This window comes from Larus michahellis, chromosome 2 (genome assembly GCF_964199755.1).
Source record: "Larus michahellis chromosome 2, bLarMic1.1, whole genome shotgun sequence".
Classification (NCBI taxonomy): domain Eukaryota; kingdom Metazoa; phylum Chordata; class Aves; order Charadriiformes; family Laridae; genus Larus; species Larus michahellis.
This window is the reverse complement of record NC_133897.1, coordinates 147,264,688-147,289,631: the sequence shown is the minus strand read 5'-3', so window position 1 is coordinate 147,289,631 and position 24,944 is coordinate 147,264,688. Positions and strand designations below refer to the sequence as shown.

Sequence of the window (24,944 nt, the reverse complement as noted above, 5' to 3'; positions counted from 1 at the left end):
AATCCCAGATCAGCCTAGCTTGTTAGCATCTCACATTACTCCCATCTTCCCAATAATCGTCTCACATCTTTTCTTTAGAGTCTTGAATATATAAATATGAAAAACATTCATACATAGATCGGTGGCCAAACAACATATTTGAGCATTTCTGCACAAAGCAAAATCACACCTGCATCTCTTAAAAGTATTTGTGCTGAAGTAAATCGCATTCCTGTACCACTGCATGTAGGATGCAGCACTGGTTTTAATGCATAATACACAGCTGTGTCTAAACTGAAGCAATCTACAGTTACTTGTGGTACAAGAAAGTGACACATTTGCACAGGCATGTTTATTTTTTCCTGTGTTTACAGTGCTTCAATTGTAATTTTAAACCATTCAGAAAGCACAATTCCATACCAATTTTACATACTTTACATCACAGTTCAACAACATTAACACAATTGTATCTACTAAATCAAATGAACAAAATGGCCATGAACATTTACACTATTCTTCTGTAAACAAGTTTTTTTTTTTATAAACAATGGTAAATGGAATTAAACACAGACCACCATATGAAAGAGGAATGAGCTTTTCCTTAAATAAATCACTCTGTTTATAAATACTTCAATTCTCTCAATATACATTTACAGACATAGTTGATTAAAAGCAGATTACCTACACTGTTCTTTAAAAAGAAAATATCTAGAGATGGACCACTGTGTGTTAAATTCACCTAACATAAGAAGCAAGCATATGATTAGTAGAGTGTTAAAAGTATCACTGTACTTCATCCTCACTTCTGTTTGTTTACACCAACACTGAGAAGATTGTCATGTTAGGGAACTTTTACTTGAATTCCAGCAAATTACAATCGATCTTGTAGTACACATATGGGTAGTACTCCTGCTGACTGAGGTTCAAGCCTGGAATATCCACCGTTGCCTGCAAACAAAAGTTTTAAAAACAGTTATACTCTTACAATTCAGACTCCTATTCAGAAGTAGATGGAACACATATTTTACAAGCAAACAGGCCAGGCAAGACTTCAAGCTTAAATTTTCACGTTCAAGTGACTGTTTAAGCGACAAAGTTAGAACTTTGAAAAATGAGTAACGGTATTTTTCAAAATTAAATACAGGTGATTTTTTAAAATCTAAGTAGCTTTGTATCAATAATTCAAGTCTGTTGCTATAGTAAACATATGGCCAGTAAATGGAAGTAGTACTGCAATTATGTTTTACTACTTCTAAACACAGACAGTTTATGAAAAGAATAATCATTTAGGGTGCTGAATGATCCAGGAAGTTACATGAAGTTCAGCATCTTCAATTTTCACCTTAATTGTCTCACACCCCCTTTTCCCAAAAAGGCATGGAAATACTTTGAAAAAACAAGGTAGATTAAAAATAATATTTTAAAATTCAGCCAAACTCATTGTGTGGTCTACCTTTAGTTAATCTTTAACTATGAAAAGCACTGCTTTTCAATACAAAACAAATCAGCAGAATAAACCTCCTAGCAAATCGGCTTTAAACATGAAGATGAGACCTCTACAGATGGAAAGGATGATGCCGTCTTGACATCAATTCAGCCTCCTTCAGCAGAGGACAACCATGTTAACTTAAAAACAAAGACAGCAATGCAATCAAAAAAAAAAAAAAAGCTGTTTCAGTATTAAGGCCATTGTTACTGTAGACTGTGGACAATTTATGTATTTCTTCAGGGCTCCAAAAAAGATATAAAACGTGTTTAAATTCCTTAAGCCTAGTTCAGATCAAAGGTGATTTTGTTTGAATTCTTTGAGGATATGAATGTGTATGCAGTCTGTAAGACACCTTTCCAACAGTAGTAGGAAAGAATGCAGTAAGAAGTTACATGAAACTTTTGTACCAGACAGCTCATCAAATGCATTAGTTACAACTTTGAATACCACCCGCTCTGCAAAAACGTAAAACAGAAGTGGCATTTTAAAGGAGACATAATTTTCGGTACTGTGAGTGATGGAGAATGTAGACAGGTATAGCTTTTTAATAAAGCCAGACTTTTTTTTTTTTTGTTTAAACAGACTAAACCTAATATTGAAGGGGAGTAGCAGTTACAAAAATACTTACATCAATGATAGCTGCTGCACTGCTGTCAAGGTGCTTGTATAAGTCATACAAAACCTCCCTCAGTTTCTTCATTGTTTTCTTATTAGGCTGAAGCAGCATTGCCTGGAAGTTAACTGGCAAACCATACCTGAGGAAGTCAAGCAGGAAACTATGAAAATGCTAAAATAAGCCTCATTTTTCAAAGTAGGATTTTATTTTATTTTGTTTTGAGAAAGAATCCTATTGCTGAAGAGGAAATTCTGCTCATTTTCATTTTTGCAAGACCATTGTGTTTCTACAATTCATAAGGCATCAGTAAAGTAGAAATTCTTTCTTCAACTTTAAAATAATGAAACAGAAGTCTAAATGCTTTTACAATCATTTTAAATCCTTAAGCACTTAGCACAATTCTCAAAGTTACTCGAAGTCTTGAACTAGGTTTTGAACATTCCAACTGGTTTACTTGCAAGACTTTGCTTATACCACTAGGTGGAGAATGTAGTCTCTACCCAACCCTCCTTTCTAGATGTGTAGAAACATTTGCCAATATTCAAATCAAGTTCAGCTTTCTTTCTTATTCAAGTTTGTCTTCAAAACAAGCCCGTAGCAGCTATGAAATAGACTAGAAGGCAAGCAAATGATTTTTTTTTCCTTTTCTCCTCTGCTGTCTCCTTTATGATAACTTATCAAACAGGCTAAAAAAAAAAACATTTCAATTTTCTGACTAACGCAGAAGGCCTTTCAACACTAAAAAAAAAAAAATAATCCAGGTCCTTCCTTCTGCAGAAAAACTACAGCTGTTCTTGACTCAACTTAGTTACTATACTTCTGGATAGGTATGAAGAAAAAAGCAGAGAAATTTTATAGTTAGAATATTGAACAGTTTAATACTGAAAGCTTTAGACTACAAAATTCTTAGAAAGGCATCTTTTAAAGAAAAAAGTATACGTTTCAAGATATCAAGCTATGTTACTCAAAACCTGAATATTTTTTATTTTGAACTATTAACATTTCCCACCTAAACAGACAATAAAGTAAGCTTTTTTCACAAGCAGCTCAAAGCAAGCTGAGAATTGCAAGAAACACCCTGCTGCAACTTACAGAGTACCTGTAATTCCTAAAGCACCGATGGAAAGACTATCCAAGGGTCAAGATACACAGTTATCTACCTCAAATATTCCACAACTGGCAACAAGAGCTATTGTCATAAGCCATTCTTGTTTCCTCCATCCCAGAAGAGTGGCATTCATACACCTCAGTTTGGTAAATCCAAGCTAGATGTAAATTCTTACAAAATCTAGGAAGAAAAGCACTATTCAGGTCTGCCTTATTACCTTAAAACAGATTCAACAAACACTCGTAGTGCTTTCACATGAATCCACGCAATGAAAGCTTCACTGAAATTAACTTTCAGCCACCGAACCAGAGGCCCCTGTGAAAGGGAAGAGGAAAAAAATTATGTTATTCAAACTTCAGAAAAAGATTCAGCTCATTAAGCATGTTTGAGGAGATACTCAGTATCTGCACCATCATAATAAAGTCTACTTAAAGGCAAAGTTCACTATGGACATAATGGCTCAAGGGTGTTTTGATACTAAGTAAAGAGAAGTTTAATGAGACTTCTGTTGTCTCTTCAGCGCACCATCTCAGCTGCCATGGGCTAACTCTATTAAGGACCATTTCAGTACTATCTGATTATTTAATTCAAATACTTGTCCATTTTCAAACTTCATACATTACCAATTGCAATATCAGCACTTGGCTCAACACAGCAAGGAGCATTTGTGCTACAGGAAACCCAGTTATCCCCGAGCAGATTAGCTGGGTGGCAGCTGACTACGTCACATCGTCCTTGCAATGCCTTCTCAGAATCACAAGTTCATGAAATTGTTATGCAGCAATAACAAGTCTTAGATGTCTCATGTTTCTATAATGACTACTTTATACAGACTTACAAACTGTTTCTTCTTGTCAGTTGACAGTCTATTCATTTCTTCTTTATCTGCTTTCATCTCTTCTTCATTATACTGGAAGTCACGGACCATAAATCTGCATTTGGAAGTGAATAAAATCCGAAGTGGCTATCTAGAGATCCTTCAAAGCATGACAGACAGAACACACATAAAATAAGCCTTACTTATATTCTCTGGCTTTATGCTTGAAGTCATCCACTGCCTTCCTGAACAAGGTGACGTTACAAAGGTAACTGTCTTGATCCTCAAAGAGTACGCTACACAGAAAAAAAAGTGTCAGAATTAATAAGGTTCAAGTCATCACACATCTGATATACAGTAGCTTAAGTTGTACTTTATTGCTACTAGGCAAGAACATAAATGTAGATAATCACATGGGATTAGTTCCCAAATTAAAGCCCTTATACAGAAAGTAACTGAAACTTTAGCAACTGCTCTTTTTACTCCCTCCATAAAGTATGACAGTTTCCATTTCTGGAGACTTCACAACTCAGAAACACTTAATACATGTCTGGATATTTGTTCAAGTTAAGATTATTTTACAGAAAAAGGAACTAAAGCTCGTCTAATACTGAAAAATTTGGACTACAGAATTCTTAGAAACATGTGTTCTAAAGGAAATGGATTTAAAATAGAAAAGGATACAAATTAAACAACAGGTTGATAAGAAAAAGTGTTTCTTAGGCTGTAAAGACAACTTCTAGATTTACTATTCAAGACAATACTGCTTATTTTGAGACTTCACCTTAGGGAAAAAAAAGCTTGAAGAGATTTATACTGCTCCTTAGTGTCATACTGTCTTCAATACAAGCACCATCCAACAGTTTAACAGGTCACCTCTTCTTAAGCTATCCCTGGATCATGGTTTCCCAGTAATTAAATAAGAATCATTAGCAGATCTCCCACTAGGCTTAAGTTGATCCAACTCAAATATGAAATTAGCCAGAGCAAGTTCAGATTTTGTAACTGGCACAAAGCTGGTGATATCAGATCTGCCTTATCAGACCTCACCCCGTCAGTTAAAAATCAGAAACACAGCAATGCTTTATGCTACATGCTGACTTTATTTTCAATGTGGTTACAAGATAGCTAAAGTGGATTAACAGTATTATCAAATCCTGGCCTGTCTTTCCCATCACAGACATCAAGCACCAGCTTGGTACCAAGGACCTTTGTTAGCCCCTATGAGACTTCTTTGCACAGAAGAAAACCATCTACACTTACAGTTCTTCAATCTTTAACAGGTTTCAAAGGGTATATACAACTTATTTCAAGCCCTCCGAATACAAGCATTAAGCTTACAGGCTAGCTAGCATTTGTTGCTAAACCCCACCATGCACTAGCCTGAATCTGAACGTGCCCGTCCTGAACTAGACCAACTTTTCAATTCTTTTACTCATCCCACATAAATTAGTTTGATAACTTTTTTAACCTTAGAGATTCTTTCATTTTTTCCTCAACTGCAACACAATCAAGCTTGACCAGATAAAGCTATAAACCTAGACATTTTGACAAGTTTTTATCAATCTTGAAGATTCAAAATCACTACACGTAAAGAACACTTATAGCACATGCAAACATGAGTTTTAGCATTTAACAACTTACTTGCTGGAACGCGGTACAACCATCTCTGCTAGTGTTTCATATTGCTTAACCCAGTCATTATAATTTAACCTAGAGAAGAAACAGGTTATGGTTAGACTTTTAGCACTGTAGTAAGAAATCTTAGATTGTTTTTCCAAAAAGTGTTAAAAACATTTAATCATCAAATCTTCCAATGCAGGTATAGGTTGTCAGAAATACAAGACATCAGGGACAGTCCTCCTCATGCTTTTTTGAAGATTAATCCTAAATAAACTATAATTACAGCAAAACCAACATTTTATCTTCAGTCTTTATGTTAAGTTTAGAATTGTAAAATTTTTGAAATCGAAGAACTATGAAATTAAATTAGTCATCATTAAGTACAGATCTCAGGGGACCAAACGTCAAGGTTTATCAAAAACTCCTTAAGTAGCTCCGCTCTTCTGAGTTACTAATAGGAATTTTTTTTCCACAATTACAAATGGGTTCCCCAGAGTCCTGCACTTGCCTGAACGACCACTGAGAATTTTGGAAGCCCTGCCTTTCTGTAGGTGGTAGTGAAGAGGTTCCACCCTTTCAACACCAAAAACAAGTCAAAGGTAAAAGAAAAGTAACTGGAGATATACTAACCACCTGTCTTCTGCTAAAGCCACTGCAAAAATATTTTGCCTTCACCAGAGTTTTACATGTGACAGAGACTACTGCTTCATGTGATAAACAGCCTACCGGCTATCTTTAGAAGTTAGAAGCTCTCTTTGTTCACAGCTCCAGAAAGACAGTCTAGCATCATTTTCTCATTTTACAAGAGTCTTAAGGACATCTGTATCACCACTTTCCTTGGCCAGGGGAAAAAGTGGGGGTTTTTGTTGTTTAAACATTTCAGACAGGAACAACCTGTTCCCTTTGACGTGACATAAGCAGATTTCCATTGATAGAGACTTAGGTAAGTTAAAAAGCAGTGTCCCAACAATCTGAAAAAGTGCAGCGCAAAGGAGTCAAGAATTCACTTCATTCACTAAGTGGTGAAATCCAGCATAGTCCTAACCAGGATAATTCAATCATTAAGCCTTCTACTATAAAACAAGTCATGTTTTTACTCAGTACTTATTATTTTCATAAGGACATCTTCTGCAATGTGACTAGCCATAGCTAATATTAGATAAGAGACTTAAGTGTAATCTCCAGTTAAAGAAATCGATAAGCAGTCCGCACTCCTTATGATGAGTTCTCATGAACAATGGAATACAGGTACACAGGCTCATTTGCCTCTCCTAAGCATCAAAACGTTTGTGTTAGTTCATCCAGTAAAAACCCAAACAAATTCAGATGTCCTTTCTTACAGTATTATAGGGTTGTGGGATCTATTACTTGATTTAGATTTCTTATTTTATTCTGCTCTTAGGACAAACAATAAACTTACTTCGGTACGATCACTAATAACGTGACCAAATATTCTGAATCGAGTACAAAGTCCTCTTTCTTTACAATATCAGCAAGACTTCTGGTTAGCAAGCTTCCCCTGCAGAGAAAAAAACCAAACACGACAGAGTAAATACACGTTTAACAACTGAGTTAATCTGAACAGTGCTTGACAGTATAACATTTTCAAAAATATATTTTACCTAATCATTCGTTATTAGCAGAGCAAACAAAATGTCCTTATATGCATTTTATATCTGTCTAAAGTCATTGAAAGTTTTTATCAGTAGCTCCACTGCTATGCGTCATTTCCATATTCCAAACACCTCACACATTTAAGAAGCCAAGTTCTCTTTTTAAAAGTGATTTAAAAACACAAGAACCATTAAAACCATTAATTGTGAAGTCTAGTATACGAAGCCTCAGAGTTATAACCGAGCTAGTACAGACCTACATATAGACCTCAATAAAAATTTAAAGCAGCATATTGCCTCACATTCACAAAAGACTAAGAACATACACAGATTTAATGGGTCTTAGCTGACAAATTACCATGGCCTAAAATGGAACTTAAGGCTCATAAAATGGTAATCATTAGTATGACCCGTGGTTCTGAATAAGCCAGCAGGCTTGTACCATTAACTGTAATGGTGGGATTGCGTCAAATGAATCAACCATATTTGCAGAGAAAAACTACTGTACCTCAACTGTATTTCAGATAATCATCACATGTACATGACAAGACAGCACACAGTCCTTCTTTAATTTATTACCTGCATGTATGCAACAGCTGTGTCTCTGCTGGTTAATTTTGAGGGGAGAAACCCAGAAATATTGATATGCTTACAGCATAAATTGGAGTGAAGGGAGACTTCCTTGTTTAGACAGAAAGCTAAATAGCAGCGTTACACACCACTTTAACGGCAAGCTTCTCTCAAAGGCTCCAGCAATTTATACTATTTGTACATGCTTTTGTCTATTTCATATTGTTTATCAATTGCAAGTGAGCCAGTACCACCAAGTCAGCTGGTAATAAATGTTCTTTTATGACAGCTGCTATTCAAGATTGATAAACGCCTCAAAACCACATTAAGCTTAAAGGCTGTACCTCTTCACATGTTACTAAGTTTTCATGGTTTCCTGTGCTACGTAAGCAAAAACCAATGTGACTTACGCATTCTTTCTTTCCAAATTCTGAAGGTTCCCTTTCAGATTATTGTATGCCGAGGCTCTTGCTTTTAGATCATTGTCAATCTGGTTAACTCCCTTAAAGATAAAAAGGAAAGGAACAGCGTCTAAAGAACTAGAATAGTTTTTAAATGAATTCTTAATTTCAAAGCTTAGATCTGCCAACAAGAACTTAAAAAATACTCAAGTTAAAATGTTTATTTCTCTAGTGCTTGAAAAACTTCACTCAAAACTCAGAAAGTTCTAAGTTAGAATTCCTCTAAAGAAAAATCAGCCAATAATAAAAGTTACACATCCTCTTCTGGTATCAACTGGACACGCTACTGCACCCAGCTGACCATTACTCCATCACCTTGAGCCTACGACCCTCCATCCCAGCTGGCAGGAGAGATCATCTGAAGTTTACCTTCCTACTGTGGGACAAGTACACTTGTGAACACTGGGTATCGTTTCCTCCACCTGTTACCTCCCTACTCATTATACTTTTCCCTCATTAGCATTTCAGTGACAAGAATGATGGTACGGTTTTATGAGTAGCAAATCAATAATTAAGTAATCCAAAGCATTATTGCTTTGCATCATCTACAACTTCAGAGGAGACTCTGTTGCACTGTGTTTGCCCTCTGCCGTTTGCACTTTTGCTTGAGATGAACAGCCTGGGGCACTCAGAGATAGAATAACAACTAAATGCATCATCTGCCTGATCCAAATGGCTGTTACTATTTACGGTTCTAAGTATTATCACAATTATTTTGTCTTCCCCTCCCCACCCCAAACAGAGCTATTTCCCATTCTGTATGTTTGCAAAGGAAAATACAATAAATTTTATCACCATCTCCCTTCACAAAGTCATTTTTATGCCGCTGTTTTACATTGGTAGTGGCTTACGACTATAAAGAAAAATCTGGTTTACAGAGACTTTCTTCATTTAGTAAAAACTTATGTATTTTGGAATGTCTGAAGTTGCACAGGGCCAGTTCCAGAGTAGACAGATAAACAGTTTCTGACTGGAATCCAATTTATTTCAGACAATAAATACATCTGTCTAATCAAGTAAAGGCAACATTCTGTGTTCAATGTCACTGGCAGCCTTCAATCCTCTTTCAAACATTCAAATCGAAGTTCCAACTATCTTATCATTTAGACTCAGACTCTCACATTTGGCTTGCCATTGCTGCTCAAGTAAGCCACCTTTCTCAAATCCATCCTCCAGGACTAATTAGAATGATTACCAAAAATGATTCATTCCCAGCTAGGTAACCTGGCAGCAAGTGGAAGAACACGAAACAAATCAAGCAATTAGTAGGTCTTAAACATCCGATTATACTCCTATCAGCATGTACCCTATTCAGAGAAGTATTTTAAAATCAATACACTTAGTAACAGTTGGTTAACTGAAAGAATGCAGTACAGTACTGGTCTGGAATCGTACTGCTGCCTAATCCCTTCTTCCCTGCTTCCTTACCTCCTACGGTATGTAGGTACAAACATATCAAAATTCACAGGGACGAGTATCTGAACACAGTCTAGGGACCCTCCCTTTATTTGGACATAGGCCATTGACAAAACATTTAGTCTGCATATAACACTTCCGCTTGTGGATCCAGATATGATTTCATTTCCACAAAATAAATCTCTTTCAAAACCTACGTCACTTCGTTAGAGTGATGTTTATGGTAACACAGAAGTTCACTTGTCTGTAGAAGGAAGTAGTCATTAAAAGCCTGAACATTCTAGCAGTTTCATTTGGCAACGCATTAACAGCTTGCACCTTTACAGATACCGCAAATACTCTGAAAATAAGACAATCTACTTTCTAAACAGATGAGTATTGAAGGTTATTTAAATTCTTTGACTTATATAACCTTTAGTAAAGCATGTGGAACATTTCAGTAGGTGTCACAAAGCATACATCTTCATGAAAACTTTTTTTATACTACAAGAAATGAGAACTTTTTATACTATAGGTAATGGCACTATTTTTATTTTTTTTTTCATCTAGAAGACAGCATCAGGGGAAAAATTAATCAGAAGCTATTAAGCTAGTACCTTTGTGCATTTGGACTTTTTCCCAGACCGACAACCTTCCCCTCCGCTTTTCCAAGGATCAAAACTTTCCACAGCATTCTAACTATGCATTGTTTAATGACAAAAAGCAAAAAACATTGATACCAAACACTGCCTTTATGAACTAGTTCCATTCATCATTTCCTAATTGTCAATACTCTAATTGTTCTCATTTGTAAAGTTCAGTAGCCTTCTAAAAGACAAGTGCTTAGACAAAAGCCTGTTAACTGCTGCACTGAGTTTACTGTAAATAAGAATCAGCTTTTCTTCCTATTAAAGCGTTAGAGAATGCAGAACCACAAACCTCAATGTCACGGCAGAGCTCTTGGAAATATATTTGCGTAAAACTGCCAAATGAAGGAACATAAAAGCTTCCTTTCAGTAATAGAACCAGTGGATAACTCTTAAATGTCATTGTAAAGTGAGTCAGGCTCATGATATTGCTAAAGAAAGTATCAATCCAGCATAGTGGGACTGTTTCTACACATAGCAAGCCCCAGATATTTAAACCACTTAAGTAGTCATTAGCAATCCATGAACGTCTTCCTATACCTAGACAGCTGAGCTGTTGTACTGCAAGACATACCTGGGTTGCTGAAAATGTTTGGCTTGGGCACTAAGGCTATCGAGGTTGTGTCCTTGTGTAACAGTCTTATGACTGTAATTTAAAATACAAAGAATGACTAGATTAAGTGACAGCTCTCACATGGCACATCTTCAAAGTCTTCAGTATTGACACTGGGATTCACAATACTTCTCAAAGTTAAAAGCTTAAACAAACTTGATGGATAGTTTTAGTAGATTTCCTTTTATTTTAAAGGCTTCCAACACTGCTATAATTTTTCCTTAACTGACAAACTCCCCACTGCAGTTGCCATAACTCTCATTTTGGCAGATAACAGAATCTCCTGCTACAGTGAACGAGGAGGATATAAAACCATGCAGGAAAAGTTGTATTTCATGATCTGACAAGCTTTTCAAGTTATTTTATCATCAGACACGTCCAGAGACTTCACAGATTTTAATTAACGTAGCTCTATCAATTTTCCTATACCTTCATGTTAATCACACACCAAAGTGAAGATTTTAACTATGTTAGGGACAGAACTGCTTCAAGTCCTGTGACGTTATCTCCTAGGCATCACTTCTACAAGAATGTAAGGCAATTTCAGTCATCTTCCTTCTCTTCTCCACTTTATGGACACACATCTGTGGCTCACAATTGAAAACATTTTTTAAAGTATTGGAAAATAGATTTAATACACCTGAAGCTCTCCTGAAGTCCTTGAAGCTCTCGTTACAGAAGACACGTACAGCTAAATATGCAAAGAAATGGAAACCCTCAGCCAAAATTATTCAGGCTGAACTCTACAGACCTGTTTCTCTGCATTTAGTATCCAGTCTAATAATTCGGTGAGGTTCCTAAATTAGACGGAGAAGAATGTAAGCCAGTTATTTAATTTAAAGTTCAGGTTCTGGAGTATAACTTTGCTGCAAGCAGATGATTTAGCTAGCAAACTCCAGGACACAGGATAACATGTAATGAAACCTTGATAATATTTCAATAAAGGGCACGTCCCTTCATGTTCTTTGATGCTTCTTCCAATAAACTTAATTGCTACAAAGCCAAGTCCTATACTATAGCAATAGGTCAGTTCCAAAAATGAGACTAAACACAGTTGAAGACTTTTTTTTTCCTTTTTTAATTCAGTAACTTTCACTCCTATTCTAAAGCCAAACCAAAGGAAAGGAACTTTTTCAAGAACCACTTCCTTGATAAGGCTTGTAGAAACCACTTCACCTTGTCTTCTTATGTTCTCTCTATCCCTCTTTGCCCACCAAGTTCATCTTCTCCCAACTTAAACTTCACGCCTATACCTGCTGTAAATAGCTGAATGCTTCATTGTGATACCTTCTTCTGAAGAAGCAAAAGCTTATGTACTTAAGGACAGTCAGATATTAAGATTATTATTTTCATCTGTGGGATATTTTTAATGTGCAAATCTTAAGTCATAAATTGGTCAGTCTTCCTCCAACAAAACTCCATACTGCAGATGTTTTCCAGGAATAGTTACTGAGTGAGATTTGTGGAGTAAATTTCAAGATACAGTGATAGCCCCAAAGAAAATATCAAAATGAAAGAGTTTGTTGCATTCTCACTCAGTTATGTACCACATGTTAAGATTTTGTAATCTCTGCAAAAATTTTAAACTAACAGTTTCAGGAGAGAAACTACCATCTAGACTAACCAGCTAACTAAACTAACTGCTTTACAGTTATAGCAAAGCATGAGTCTGCCAGCACTAATTCCCATCCCCACCCCGATTATAGTTTCCACATATCCATCACCCAAGACTATCTCTATAGGTACCCCGAGCAGCTGCTTCTTTTTCCCGGGTTACGTATTTTATTGACACAAATAATTCCAAGCGCTAGTTTGCAGATTACAGACAACAGAAAAGAAAAAAAAAACTGAGAAAGCTGGGAAGATATTAAAGCGAGGGCAGCTTAGAGAGAACTCTTTCACTGTTTGAATGCAGTAAGTCGCTGCTGAGGACCCTATATATGCTCACAGCAAGTACAAACCAAATGAAGTCCCCAAAGTGCAAAAAACTTTACCAAGGTGTAAAGACAGGGGGAAAACCCATGACAACACTCAAATGAGCTTTTCTTACATCTAACATTGAGGACTTATTTTTCCCCTCACAACTGAGTGCTATAGCTTTCAGAAGGTAAGTTCATTCCCTGGGTCACTGCTAACACCCCAAAAAGTTTGAGAACATCAGACAAATGGCATGCCAGTCCAGCAAAATTTAAATGTAAGTGAAATCATTTGCTAGCTATCTATTTGTTAACTCCGTGATCTTAGGAAACAAAAATCACCAAAGACAGCATGATGGCCTTCAGGGAGCACTCTCCAAATCCTATCCCCATCCTAATATATTACTTTGGTTACTAAAAGACAGACACTACTACCAGGTTCACTCCTATTGTTATCAAAGTTATGTGAAGCTAACAAAAATAGACAAACAGCTTTGAGTACCAAGTTCTGTGCAAAAAAATCTCAAGTTCAAATAGCAAAGTTTTACATAAAAAGTTACCTTACCTTTGCAATAATTTCTGAAATATTCTTCAAGGATTGCTTGATTGGGTATTTGGCCATATCCCACTGGAACCTTGTTATATAGGTGACCAAGTCAACTAGAATTTTAAAGAACAACATTGTTAAGACAGATGATAAAAAGACTGATGTATTTATTACATTTCATTTAGGATTGCTGTAACAGAAGAGCACTGTAACAGACTGTTTGTAGACCCTTACACGTGTGGACCCTGTTGCTTAAGAAATTTGAAAATAAACAAGTTTAAGTTATCCATGACCTCTGCCTTCAGATATTGGTTTCTCCACCTCTGTAGACCCTAAATGATATTTACTACGAAGTCAATGATGGCTGGAGAAGCACAGACAAGACCAAATATTTTTTGCTTTGTGTGAAAAAAGGGTGGGAGAAGGGAGGGTTACGATGGGGAAAAAAGAAGGCAAAGATTATGTGGCTCACGCGAAGCAAAAGTTTTGTAAAGCTATCTACGAGAGAGACTACTCCAAGCCCCTATCTAAGAATAACCACGTTAGTTAGGACCACTGCACTTGTCTTCATGTTAATCCACTCATATTAGCCTCTCTTGCATCAACACAAGTGGTGCTGAATTTTATTAAATGGCTATTGAAAACAAAATACTGATATAGAGACCAGTGCAACCCTTTACTATGATAAAATGGACACACATTTCCATGAGACAACTAGTTTTATAAAGACACTCTATCACAATTTGGGAACAACTGAATATTCCAGCATAGTTTATGTAAAGTCATACCTATTCAGACGACAGACTAATACAAAGACTGTTTAGAGCGATCAGTAATTTTTATGTTCCACCAGAGACCACTGATGACAAAATACAGCCCCAGAGGATCAAAAGGCTTCTGTAAGTGAGTATTTAACATGTAGATCTAATTTCTTGCCTTTCTGGATCCTATAATTCGTTTCAGGGACGGTGACTCATGGAAAAAAGTACTTCCATGTCTAAACTAGGCTTTCAGAATGCCATACAGAGAAGGAACATTCAGTAAGTTGCCTTCTATTACTCTTAGGATGCACATATTACGGTTAATATTTTACCTCCATTAGCCAGAAGATTCTCTTGAACTTTATCTTTACTGTCTTCTAGAACATCAGCCATATACTGTGCCACTTTCTTTACAACACTGTAAAAATGAAAGATAAAGATATGAAAAAAAGAATGAAAAAACCTGCCATTTTGAGAAATACCATTAATGAAACTGATCTGAAATTGCCTGGGGAAAAAAAAAAATTAAGAGATTGGATCAAAAAGGAAGAGTTTATTGCTTTTTGGATCAAAAAGGAAGAGTTGATTGCTTTATATACAAACTTTCCAAGAGCACAAACTGGGATCGGTATCTGAAGGAGACCAACTTCTCAAATACATGCCAGAACTTTATTTAAAACCTTCTCTAGTGTTGCTGCTCATCAGTTCTCAACAAGGTGAGGCTAGTTTCCTTGCCTCCACATAGTAAGCGTTGAGTTCAGGTGTAATCTCACTATACTCCAATCTTTTTTTGAAGGCTGTGCTACTTTCAAAATCCTAACCCCTTCCTAACAATAGATAGCAAGGTAGAAGTCATCAATAATCCAAACTAAACAGAAGGCAATTGTGACAATGAAATACCAAAGATAAGTGAAGAGCTATGGAGAAACCCCAGCCTTAAGCCCTCATGCGACCTGACACACAAGACCTGCCTTCCTCACTGGAAAAGCTATGTTTAATATTACTCCCATGTGCCAGGCCAAATAGTTTCCTTTTGTATTTAAAACCAACTACTTAACATTTTTCTCATTGAAACAGAAGAAGGCACCACAGGTTCTGGTCATGTGAAATTTTGTTATATTTGCTCAGAATCACTTTCAAAGGACCATTAGTTTCTTCAAGATGAATAGATTTTGCATTTTAATATTAATACTGTTTAATCATCTCTGTTGATTAGGAAACAACCTTCTCGAAGTCTGTAAATTGTACTCTAACTTGCTAAAAGAACAGTTTTACAGCTTTTACTGCATTTCGTCATCACTTCCTGCAGCTGTCAGGCTCATTTCTTAACAGTTCTCCAGGACCTGGCAGCACACACCACTACAATAGGGAGAACCGTCCTTCATCAATGCTATTCCACAAGTAGTTCTTTTTTTTTTTTTTTTTTCCTCCAAGTACAGATACTAGGAAAACCAGCAGCTCCGCTTACTGAAATTTTAGCTTGCTGACTGTCTACAGAGAATCACTATGAAACAAAAAAAGCTGAAAACGATCCATGTATTGTTAGGACTTGCAAACCATCACATCATTATTCTAATATTTTACATGCTAGTAAAAATAAACTGTTACCTCTCCACAAATGCATCCAGTTTTGCCAGCTCATCGGACAGACCAACCAAAACATCCAGTGTGCCAACCTAGAAGGAAAGATCAAAACGCATTAGCAATTGTATACAAACATAGAAGTATGAAACTAAATTACAATAAAAGCTAAATCTCCTGAACAGGTAGCTTTTCAGAACTACATAAAATACTGTACTCTAATATTTCAGACTTGGTGCTTTAACAAAGTCACACCGTGTTTCATCTGCTCAAGACACCCCTAAAGCACACTGTATCAGACCTATCTCACTCTAGTTTGGGGCACAGTTTCAGTTTTGCATTCCAGCTACTGAAAACATGTTAGAACACCTTCTACATTGTGAATTGGCTGCATTTCCCACAAGTCACTTGCTTTAGCATTTGATTTACTACTTTAGATCAAATCTGAAATTTCTATAATCAGGTATCTCAGTGCTGGAGGCAACCAGAACATTGAAAACTCTGAAGATACACGAGTACTACAGCCGTCAGACCAACACGAGTCTGGACTTTTTGCAACTGGAGTAATGGAATATCTAACTTGTCTCTAAGCTTTCACTCTTTCTTCCCCTCTCCTCCAGAAAACACTTTCTTCCCTAGTTTCATGTAATAATCTAAATCAACGTGTATTCCTTTCTGGGGCTAAGGGTGATGCTATTTTAGACTCTATAATTCAGACATGAAAGTTACGGCACAGTAAAATATACTCTGTTTAGCTGTTTCATACACAAGTCTCAAATAGGTCTAAGACATCAAAAAGCATAAAAACAGTATACCTATGCTCAAGTTAAATAGCCAAAAGGTTATTATTTTTCAATAGGTCACATAATATCAGTGTTTCTTTGGTTCTCTCCTTGAAGTACTTGCACATTTGTTCATTCTGTTCAATGAAAGTAGGAGATAGCTCCAAAGAGATGATTCTCCTTATCGCTAATATTTTAGCTTCTAGTTTATATTTCTTGCTGAAATATTATTAGGCATAAGTGAATCTTCTGTCTAGTCAAAGTGCTATTAACATGATTTTTTAGTCGAGCATCTTTGTTCTGTATATTTGACCGCTCAACTTTGCATGATTCCTGTTCTCTTTAGCCTTGAAGCAGAAAGGAGCACAATTACTTAAGTAACATCACAACCAAATCACTTTCCATGCCACACTTTCTTCTGAGCTACATACAGAACAAGGAAGCTAATGTTTTGACTGGTCACTTACAAGCCACAGGCCAAGTAAGTCTTTAAGCAATAAGGCTGCTGTTCAATGGAGATTAAATCACCTTTTCAATGAGTTTTAACTAAATGATCTCAGTCCTTAAACAGTTTTACAAGGTCCACAGAAGCCAGACTATTTCCCATCATATATAAAGTATTCTCAGTTTTTGCCCCTTTCAGGGTGTAGAAACAAAACCAATCGTTTATAACCCTAATGAGCCACATCAGTTCTTAGTGACTACTTTTCTAAATGCTGTAGACATCCTACAATTTGAAAGCCATCCTTATTCACATCCAAAGATTTCCTGGGAGGAGACGGACATTTGTTGTAGTTCCTCTTCTTACCTCTACTAATGTATCTATCGAAATAACTCAGGACAGTCTAAACGTGAATGTAAGTTCTGGCAGTTGGAAGATCCTCTTAAAAGACACTGAAGCACTTTGTGCCCTGAGCTTGTTCCTTAGCAGAGACAACAACAAGGCATCACACCACCTGAATTTGGTCCATTCGGTAGACAGGGATTGGTGGCATTTTTTTCCTCTTCATTTTGGTAAGCTTTGATGAGCTTTCACTCAGCTAAATTGAGCTCACAATTCTTCTTGTTCAAGAAACATTTGGGTGTCAGGCTAGACCTTTTCTTAATGAAGACACTGGCTCATAACTTTTTCATACCCAATAATTGTGTTTAAGAGAAACTGCTTTCAGGTTTTGTTTCGCTTCTCACAGTAATACTTCAGTTTCCTTCCTGTTTTCTCTAACACGCATCAGCAGGTCACGCTGGAATGTGCAGCCAGAGACAGCCACTACTCTAACAGAAGACTGCCACTTTTGGACAGAGAAAAGGCAGCAGCTGTTTGATCAACCCCTGTACTTTAAATCGAGCCTTTTCACTGTATCTCAACCATAAAAGGATAAGCAGACAATTCAGAAGTAAAAAAACAAAACAAAACACCCAAAACCAAACCACAAAACACCCGCCAAAACCAAAAAACAAACAAACAAAAAACCACAAAGGAAACCGTATTATCTGAATACTCAGATCACAACTCTCCATTTTTCTTCTCCAGCTAACTGCTAGCAGTATGAGGTCAAGACTACTGGCCCTGGAAAAAACGCTGAATTAGCGAAGGTTCAGCTTGCTGAACCTTTAAAACTTAGAGTGACAATTTTCTAACTTCAAATTTCAGAAAAAAAATAATTGTCTAAATTATTGTTTAGATCTACCCATAATCATCAGAAGTAGTCAGCTGTTCTCTCTAAAAAGTCTTCAAGTATTCCCCATCTACAGATGTAGCCTAAAGAAACAGAGATGATGCAAAACAAACATACTTAGGACACGACAAGGGTCTTACATACCTTCAAGTCCGGAATATTGAACTTTGAATTAGTAGAAAGATTGTTATTTTTTGTAGTTGCTGCATGTAGTTTCTCCCATGTCTGTTGACAGGTTTTTTCCCCAGGAGCAGAAATCAGCCAAAACTCGGTCATTTTTCTGTCTTTATCTTGACGTTTTCCGCTTCTGAAGACAGAGGCGAGATGCTGGTAGAAGGGAAGCAGAGTGGGGAAAAAAGAATATCTGCCATTAGTTCAGGATGCAAAGCTTTGCCTGAAGAAAAACATGACATTCCATGTTACTGAAGTGCAGCTCCAGCCACTGTAAGAGATTTTACGAAGAGCATCACGTGGTCCCAAATTCATTTTTTCCTATCTTCCAAATCACATTTACACAGTTGGAAAGTCTTTTTAAACTGCCCATCCTGCAAGTTAAAGCAGGCTGAGTTTGCAACATTAGCATTTTTCAACTGCAATTCCACAAAAGATTATAAGCAAACAATCTACCTGAAAATAAATCCAATAAAACAGGACCCAAATCGTATTTTCACAGCTGTATATATTTTCCAGCATCTGTATGACAGACAACTTTTTCTCAATGCATAAGAGGAAAAAAAAAAATTTCAGCTCTGACATTATAGCTTTTCCAATCACTTTTCAGATTAGGACAGTGCTTTAAAGTGAGTAAATGTCTAAAAGAATATTTAAATACAATAAACTTTAGTTTATTCTTTCAAGCAAAGAAGGTTCTCCTGGCAGCTAAAAATTTCAAGGAAAAGAAGGACACTTTCTAGTCTTGGTATCTCTGTTATTATTGCAGACCTTCAATAATGTTACATGTACTGACATAGTCAAGAGAGTATCAGTAGTAAATACAAATTATGTTGAGTTAATTTGCAAACAAGCTCAAGAAGTTAAAAGTATATATGTACATATATACATGTATATATATATAACAGAACAAAACAGTTGAGAGTTACTAGATTATTTTTTTTTAATAAGGGAGTGAAGAACAAAAATCAAAATGTACCTTGACAGAATCTAAATGTCAGATTTTGATATTTGCAATGTCTTATGTTGCATAAGCTGTTGCAGCTTTCAAAGAGTAGAGACTAACCAACATTAGCATAGACTGCAGCACTCAGTCGGTTTAGGGTTTGGTTTGGGTTTTTTTTGAGAGAGAATCAAATATTGTATTTGTAAGAATTAAGACACAGTAGCAAACTTCGCCCAAAACAAAACACATAAGTCCTTCATCTGTGTAATCATTCTAGGCTCAACAATTTATCGAGGGTGTTGAATTTAGAGATGAGCTAAAGAAAGGCCTGTTAGCTGATTCTTTTGTTCGGCTACTCAGGAAGCCTAAAGCTGAAGAAAGTTTACCAACCATTAAATTAATATCATGAAGCACATCTTGTCACTGGCACAACAGCCATTCTCCTTCAATTAAGGGGCCCTGTTTGTAACAAAAGATGATGACATCCAGTCATCAAGGCTCTTGATCCCACACATTCCATGCCACCTGACACACCATTATGAGGTAGCAGCACAGCAGTGCTGTAATCCTAAACACACAGAATGCCAACGCAGGTAAAAATATTTGAGAAATTGGAATATTTACAAGACCAGACACATGTCCCACTCCACACAGGCTTGTCCAGCCTGACCAACCCCAGTTCTGGGCACTCTGCAGAGCTGGGGCCATGCACCTACACAGCTGGTTCTATTCAACAGCAGAAAGTCGAGGACCTGGAAGTTATCTGTGCTCTCCTCACTGGCACTACTCTCTCTTCTCCTCTACCAAGTTGCCAAAGCAGGGTGGAAGGAGAAGGGGTAAGAGTTCTTTGCTCCTGGAAATAGTATGGGTGAGAAAAGGGGTCCTATCTCTGAGAAGGATGGGTGAAAAGCCCGGGTCTACTTCCCCCACCATGCTGTGGCCTTGCCTGTTGGGGAAGGTCCCTGAGAGCAGAATCAGAGAGGGGGGTGAAACCCATGCCAAGGGCCCCTCAGGCACCACTGGCCCCTCATGCTCAGAAGCATGTACTGTAACAACCCTTGGTCATACTGTACTGATGATTTTGGTACCAAGAGGTATCACAAAAAATTAAAGCAACATCAGTCATCACCAATATAACAGCATATTATGGGGTTTCTTTTTTTAGGGAAGGACTAACCAGGATTATCTCGCATAATGGTCACCACGGGAAGTCTAATTATCAATGAATTGAACAAGAGAAAAATTTCCTCTTATTCAAACTACTTTGATGTGTGATCTTCCTTAACGGATGCCAAACTCTTTGAATCCACTGCACATGATGTCTTCCAATGCTTCACTGAACTCTGGCCCTATAAAAGACATGGCCAGGTTTACAGTAAACTTCATCCATGCAGGAAGACATCCCTACAGCTGACACGCACACTCAAAGTGGTTAAGCATTAAATTGTTTTTTGTTTGGATTTGACTAGACTAGGGCTAGAACAGTCTTTATAAGAAATGTTGGATAAATAAACCAGTTTAGGCGGTGGCAGAATCAGTGTGCAAATATCCAAGTAAAAGACAGAAGAGCCATAATGTAGAAAACCAGACTTGTATTCAGTCAGATGGATGGAACATTGCATTCTCATGTTTTCCACTAAAACATAAATAGCCCTCAAAGAATAAGTACAAAGTTTCCAGAGATTATATTATCCAAGGAAACAGTTACATGTTTACAATGACACAGTCTCATTCCCTGCATTACAGATTGGGAAAATAAGGTCATCTACTCAATGGAGGTATTTTCAAATACAAAAAAGGAAAAAAAGCTTGGTAGAAGAGTTTTAAATGTTTGTTCCTATGTTTTTTTTTTTATTTTATGTAAAGGAAGGAACGAATTTGAAATCAGAACTATGCGGAACAGTGAACAAGAAGTGGAGAAAGAAGAAGTGCTACAAAACGGTAAGAAAAACAGAAACAGATGCTAGTCATCCAAAAAACACACACTGACACACTATAAAATGAAAGCCATGAAATTTCAAGACAAGGACCACAGAATAAAGCAGGAAATACCAAGTTTTCAAATCTTCTAAGTACACTGACAGGTATTTTTTAGTAAATTATTATTTTTTAACTTTGATCTGTGCAAATAATGGTATAGAGTCTGCATTGAGATTCACTGCTGTGGTGAATTTATTCTTTCTTTAGGTCAACAGGTATTTTTAAATTGGCGAGCTTTGGCATCTCAGCAGCACACAAAACCTACCACCAGTCTCTTTTTGGCCTTAACATTAGAATATCAGTTACATGGATAGTATCATTTATTAGCTACACCTCGCCTTGAAAGGCCTTATCTGTACTTTTGACCGTATTTTAAAATTACACTATTGCAAGTATGCGATCAGCCAAAAATTCTAGTCCAATGCAGAGTGAGATCTCATTGTATTAAGCACTGTCTGTATAAGGATACATCCCTCACTTAAACATCTGCAGTCTGAAGCACTATATGTTGACACTTACAGTTACAGGGGGAAAAACAAACAACAAAACCAAAGAAGTTACAATAAGCATGCTGGCAGAAGCAAACTTTATTTAGCTGGTAGTCTTCTCATATCCCAAGAAAACCCCAAAGGCACAGTTCAAATTTTTAAGTACTTGGCTAACAACACGATGATTAAACTTCTTTCCTTTCTCTACTTTGCTTATGATTGCAACTGAAAGCATTAATTAAAGCTGAGAATCTAAAGCTGAAGCAGGGAGGATAACCCCAACAAAAAACTGCCTATCAGCTATCACCTCACCTTCCTCTCTCCCAAAGACCATTACCTGCATCATTCCAGTCAAATTTTCTCAGACTTTCCTGCTTTTAGGTTTTTGGACAACAAACCAAGGGAATAATAAATAAATAAAAACAAAAGTAGAAAGTATAAAACCTAGAATAAGCAGTAAGAACGGACAAATGAACTCTTGTTTACACCATGTAGCTCTATGACTAGCACTTTTTTGTAACGTACTACTGAGTATAGCATAGCTTCACCTCATCACTGTTAGCTGTTTTTGCTATTTCAATTGTTTCTGATGCACACTCATTAAAAGAAATAGTCATAAATAGATAGCCATATACATAAATGGAATTGTCTACAACACCTAAATCTACCAATTTAAAAACGTACGATACTATAGCACAAATAGAGTAAATCAAGCTAACACTTTCAAGATGGTGGTTTTTTCCTAAACATTGTCCATTCAGTACCCTACCACTCTATGATATTAGGTGAGTAGAAATTATGGTCCTAGTTCTGCTGAAGATGGGTAAAGCCACCTGTTAAGGAGTGAAACTGCTACTGAGATGCCACTGTAAGCATTTTCTGGCCAACTTCAGCAAAAAGCATTTGCTACACAACCAAAAGAAAAAAAAAATTAAGGCAGAAACAAAGTTTGTGTGAGAATCTCTCTATAAACCATGCTGAATTAAAGTTCATGACTTCCAGGAACAGGTTCTGGAATTCCAACTTTATACATGGCACTGAGCTAGCTACCTTAATACCTACAATTGCATGGGTCACGAAATTACTATTTTAATACTGATCGACCAAACCTTCCGCATCTCAAAAAGAAAGTAATTTAACCTTGAAAGATCAGAAGTGCTTTGACCCATCTTTATTTTGTTCAGTACTCACAAAGAATGTAAGCTCTTATCTATAAGGGCTTCATACCAGAAATTCATTAGAATACACTTTTCTCATTGTAGATTCAACAACTGGTCAGCATCTCATTGAGTTTCCCTTGACACTTCCTCATAAGCAAACACACAATGTAATTTTGAAGTTTAATAGCCTTCCATGTGCTGTTACAAAGAGATTTAAGTAACATAAACACGTTGCCAATATGTTCTGCTAGACAAATAAGCGCCACTCATCTATACAATGCTTGAAATATTTCTTCCCTTGAAGCTTTCCTCTGGAGAGCCTGTTTTTGGACCCTAACTACCCTAATGCCCAAAGTAAGTTCAATATGTTATTTAAAATGTATTTTGCATTACTACCCATAATTTATACTGATTAATTTCTATGTTACTAGGAAAAATGGATTTCCAATGAAAAATCTTTCATGCAGTATAGTACACTATAATCGAAGCAATAAAACCACTTAACAGCTGTTTCAATGCTGTACTTGGAAGTACATATAGCAATGTCAAAACAGAATCTGAGCTAAAACACTGTGCAATGCATTTTTCAAAAACAACAGGGCTGGGGAGAGGGGACAATTGTTTCTTCTTCCCTATTCAGCTCAACAGGAAAGCTTAATCTACTAACGTGACTCAGAAGTCTCCCAATATCCAGCACTAAGTCCCTGAGAGTTATTTCTTCAAGCTCGCTCTCAGAAATCACTTCTGACGCTTGGTGTTTGGCCTTCACTGCCTCCCTGCTTCATAAACAGAAGCGGCCACAATGAGGAAGCCAGATCTACGCCCGGGAAGGTTTCACAACGCAGAATTCACATACGCCCTGTGCAGAAGCAACCCGGGGCTGTAATACGGGGCGGGGGGGAGGGGGGAGCTGGCTTTCCTCTCCCCAGAGCGGCTGAACTGGATCACAGGGATTAGGCGACAGCTCCCACAACCGGGGCAGGCGGCAGCTGCCCCCGGCAGCCACCGGCGCAGGCTCCCAGGGCCGCGCTTTCACCTCGCTCCCCGCGGGAGCCCGGCAGAGCGGCCCCCGACAGCCGGCAGCCCCCGAGACTTGACAGAACCCCCGAGAGACGCGACGGGCCGCGCTGGGCCTGGCGTGAAGGACAGCGCCGGCCGGGCCTGGGCCCGGCCGGCGCTGCCCTTCACGCCAGGCCCAGCGCGGCCCGCCGCGGGGGGAGGCCGAAGCGCTGCGGTAGCCGCTCGGGGAGCGTCGCGGTCCGGCCCAGGCCTTCGCCCTCCTCCTCCTTCTCCCTCCTCCTTCCTTCCTCCCTCCCTCCCTCCCTCCCTCCCTCCCTCCCTCCGCCTCCCGGGTCCCGCCGGCGGCGGCCATTTACCGGTCACTGCTCCATCCCCCGCCGGCAGCCGCCACCGCGCCGCCCGCACACCCGCCAGCGGGTCACGTGAGGTGCCGGGTCAGCTGACGCCGCCGCAGCGCCGGTCACGAGACGGCGGAGAGGGGCGGGGGAGGGAAGGAGGTGCCGCCGCCGCCGCGGCGGCGCGGTGACTGACAGGTCCGCTCCGGGTCGATGAGACCGCAGGTTCGAGACCCGGCCCGGCCGAGCCCGGCGCGGTCATCCCTTCGTTCCTCTCCGCCACACAGCCAGGGCTCGCCCCGTGCACCGCCGTCGACATGGACACCGCCAGCCTCCTCCGGGCAGCGAGTCAAGCTGCCTGCGGCCGCCACGGGCACCTCAGGGCCTGGCAGACTCCAGTGGGCACCAGCCGCCTCGGAGCCTGGTCAGCAGTGGCCGTCTCGGGGCCTGGTCAGCAGTGGCCGTCTCGGGGCCTGGCAGGCTCCAGTGCGCCCCAGCTGCCTCAGGGCCTGCTCAGTAATGGCCACCTCAGGGCCTGGCGGGCTCCAGTGGGCACCAGCGGCCTCAGGGCCCGGTCAGCAACGGCCACCTCAGGGCCTGGCAGGCTTCAGCCGCTTCTGATAAATCTGGGCTTGATTTGGGAATTTGTG

The 24,944-nt window shown here is 38.5% G+C and overlaps 1 protein-coding gene across 1 annotated transcript; it reads right to left on the bottom strand.

Annotated features, from left to right (window-relative positions):
* Positions 1 to 309: 309 nt before the first annotated feature.
* ATP6V1C1 (ATPase H+ transporting V1 subunit C1) lies at positions 310 to 24,448 on the bottom strand. The gene is made up of 13 exons (XM_074577574.1): positions 24,316 to 24,448; positions 18,339 to 18,521; positions 15,764 to 15,831; positions 14,488 to 14,573; positions 13,413 to 13,507; positions 8,226 to 8,317; positions 7,053 to 7,151; positions 5,654 to 5,722; positions 4,213 to 4,305; positions 4,031 to 4,124; positions 3,410 to 3,507; positions 2,097 to 2,223; positions 310 to 927 (listed from the first exon to the last, which is right to left on the bottom strand). Exons 2-13 carry the CDS (start codon positions 18,468 to 18,470, stop codon positions 832 to 834), a joined length of 1,149 nt encoding a protein of 382 aa, XP_074433675.1. The 5' UTR covers positions 18,471 to 18,521; positions 24,316 to 24,448; the 3' UTR covers positions 310 to 831.
* Positions 24,449 to 24,944: the final 496 nt, after the last annotated feature.

What these genes read in the sequence shown, in the direction of transcription:
- ATP6V1C1 (XM_074577574.1), bottom strand. Translation starts at nt 18,470, where the DNA reads ATGACCGAGTTTTGGCTGATTTCTGCTCCTGGGGAAAAAACCTGTCAA. An exon ending in TCAATATTCCGGACTTGAAG is followed by an intron (nt 15,832 to 18,338) that starts GTATGTAAGACC and finishes CTTTCCTTCTAG; the next exon opens with GTTGGCACACTGGATGTTTT. An exon ending in CTGACAAGAAGAAACAGTTT is followed by an intron (nt 3,508 to 4,030) that starts GTAAGTCTGTAT and finishes TCCCTTTCACAG; the next exon opens with GGGCCTCTGGTTCGGTGGCT.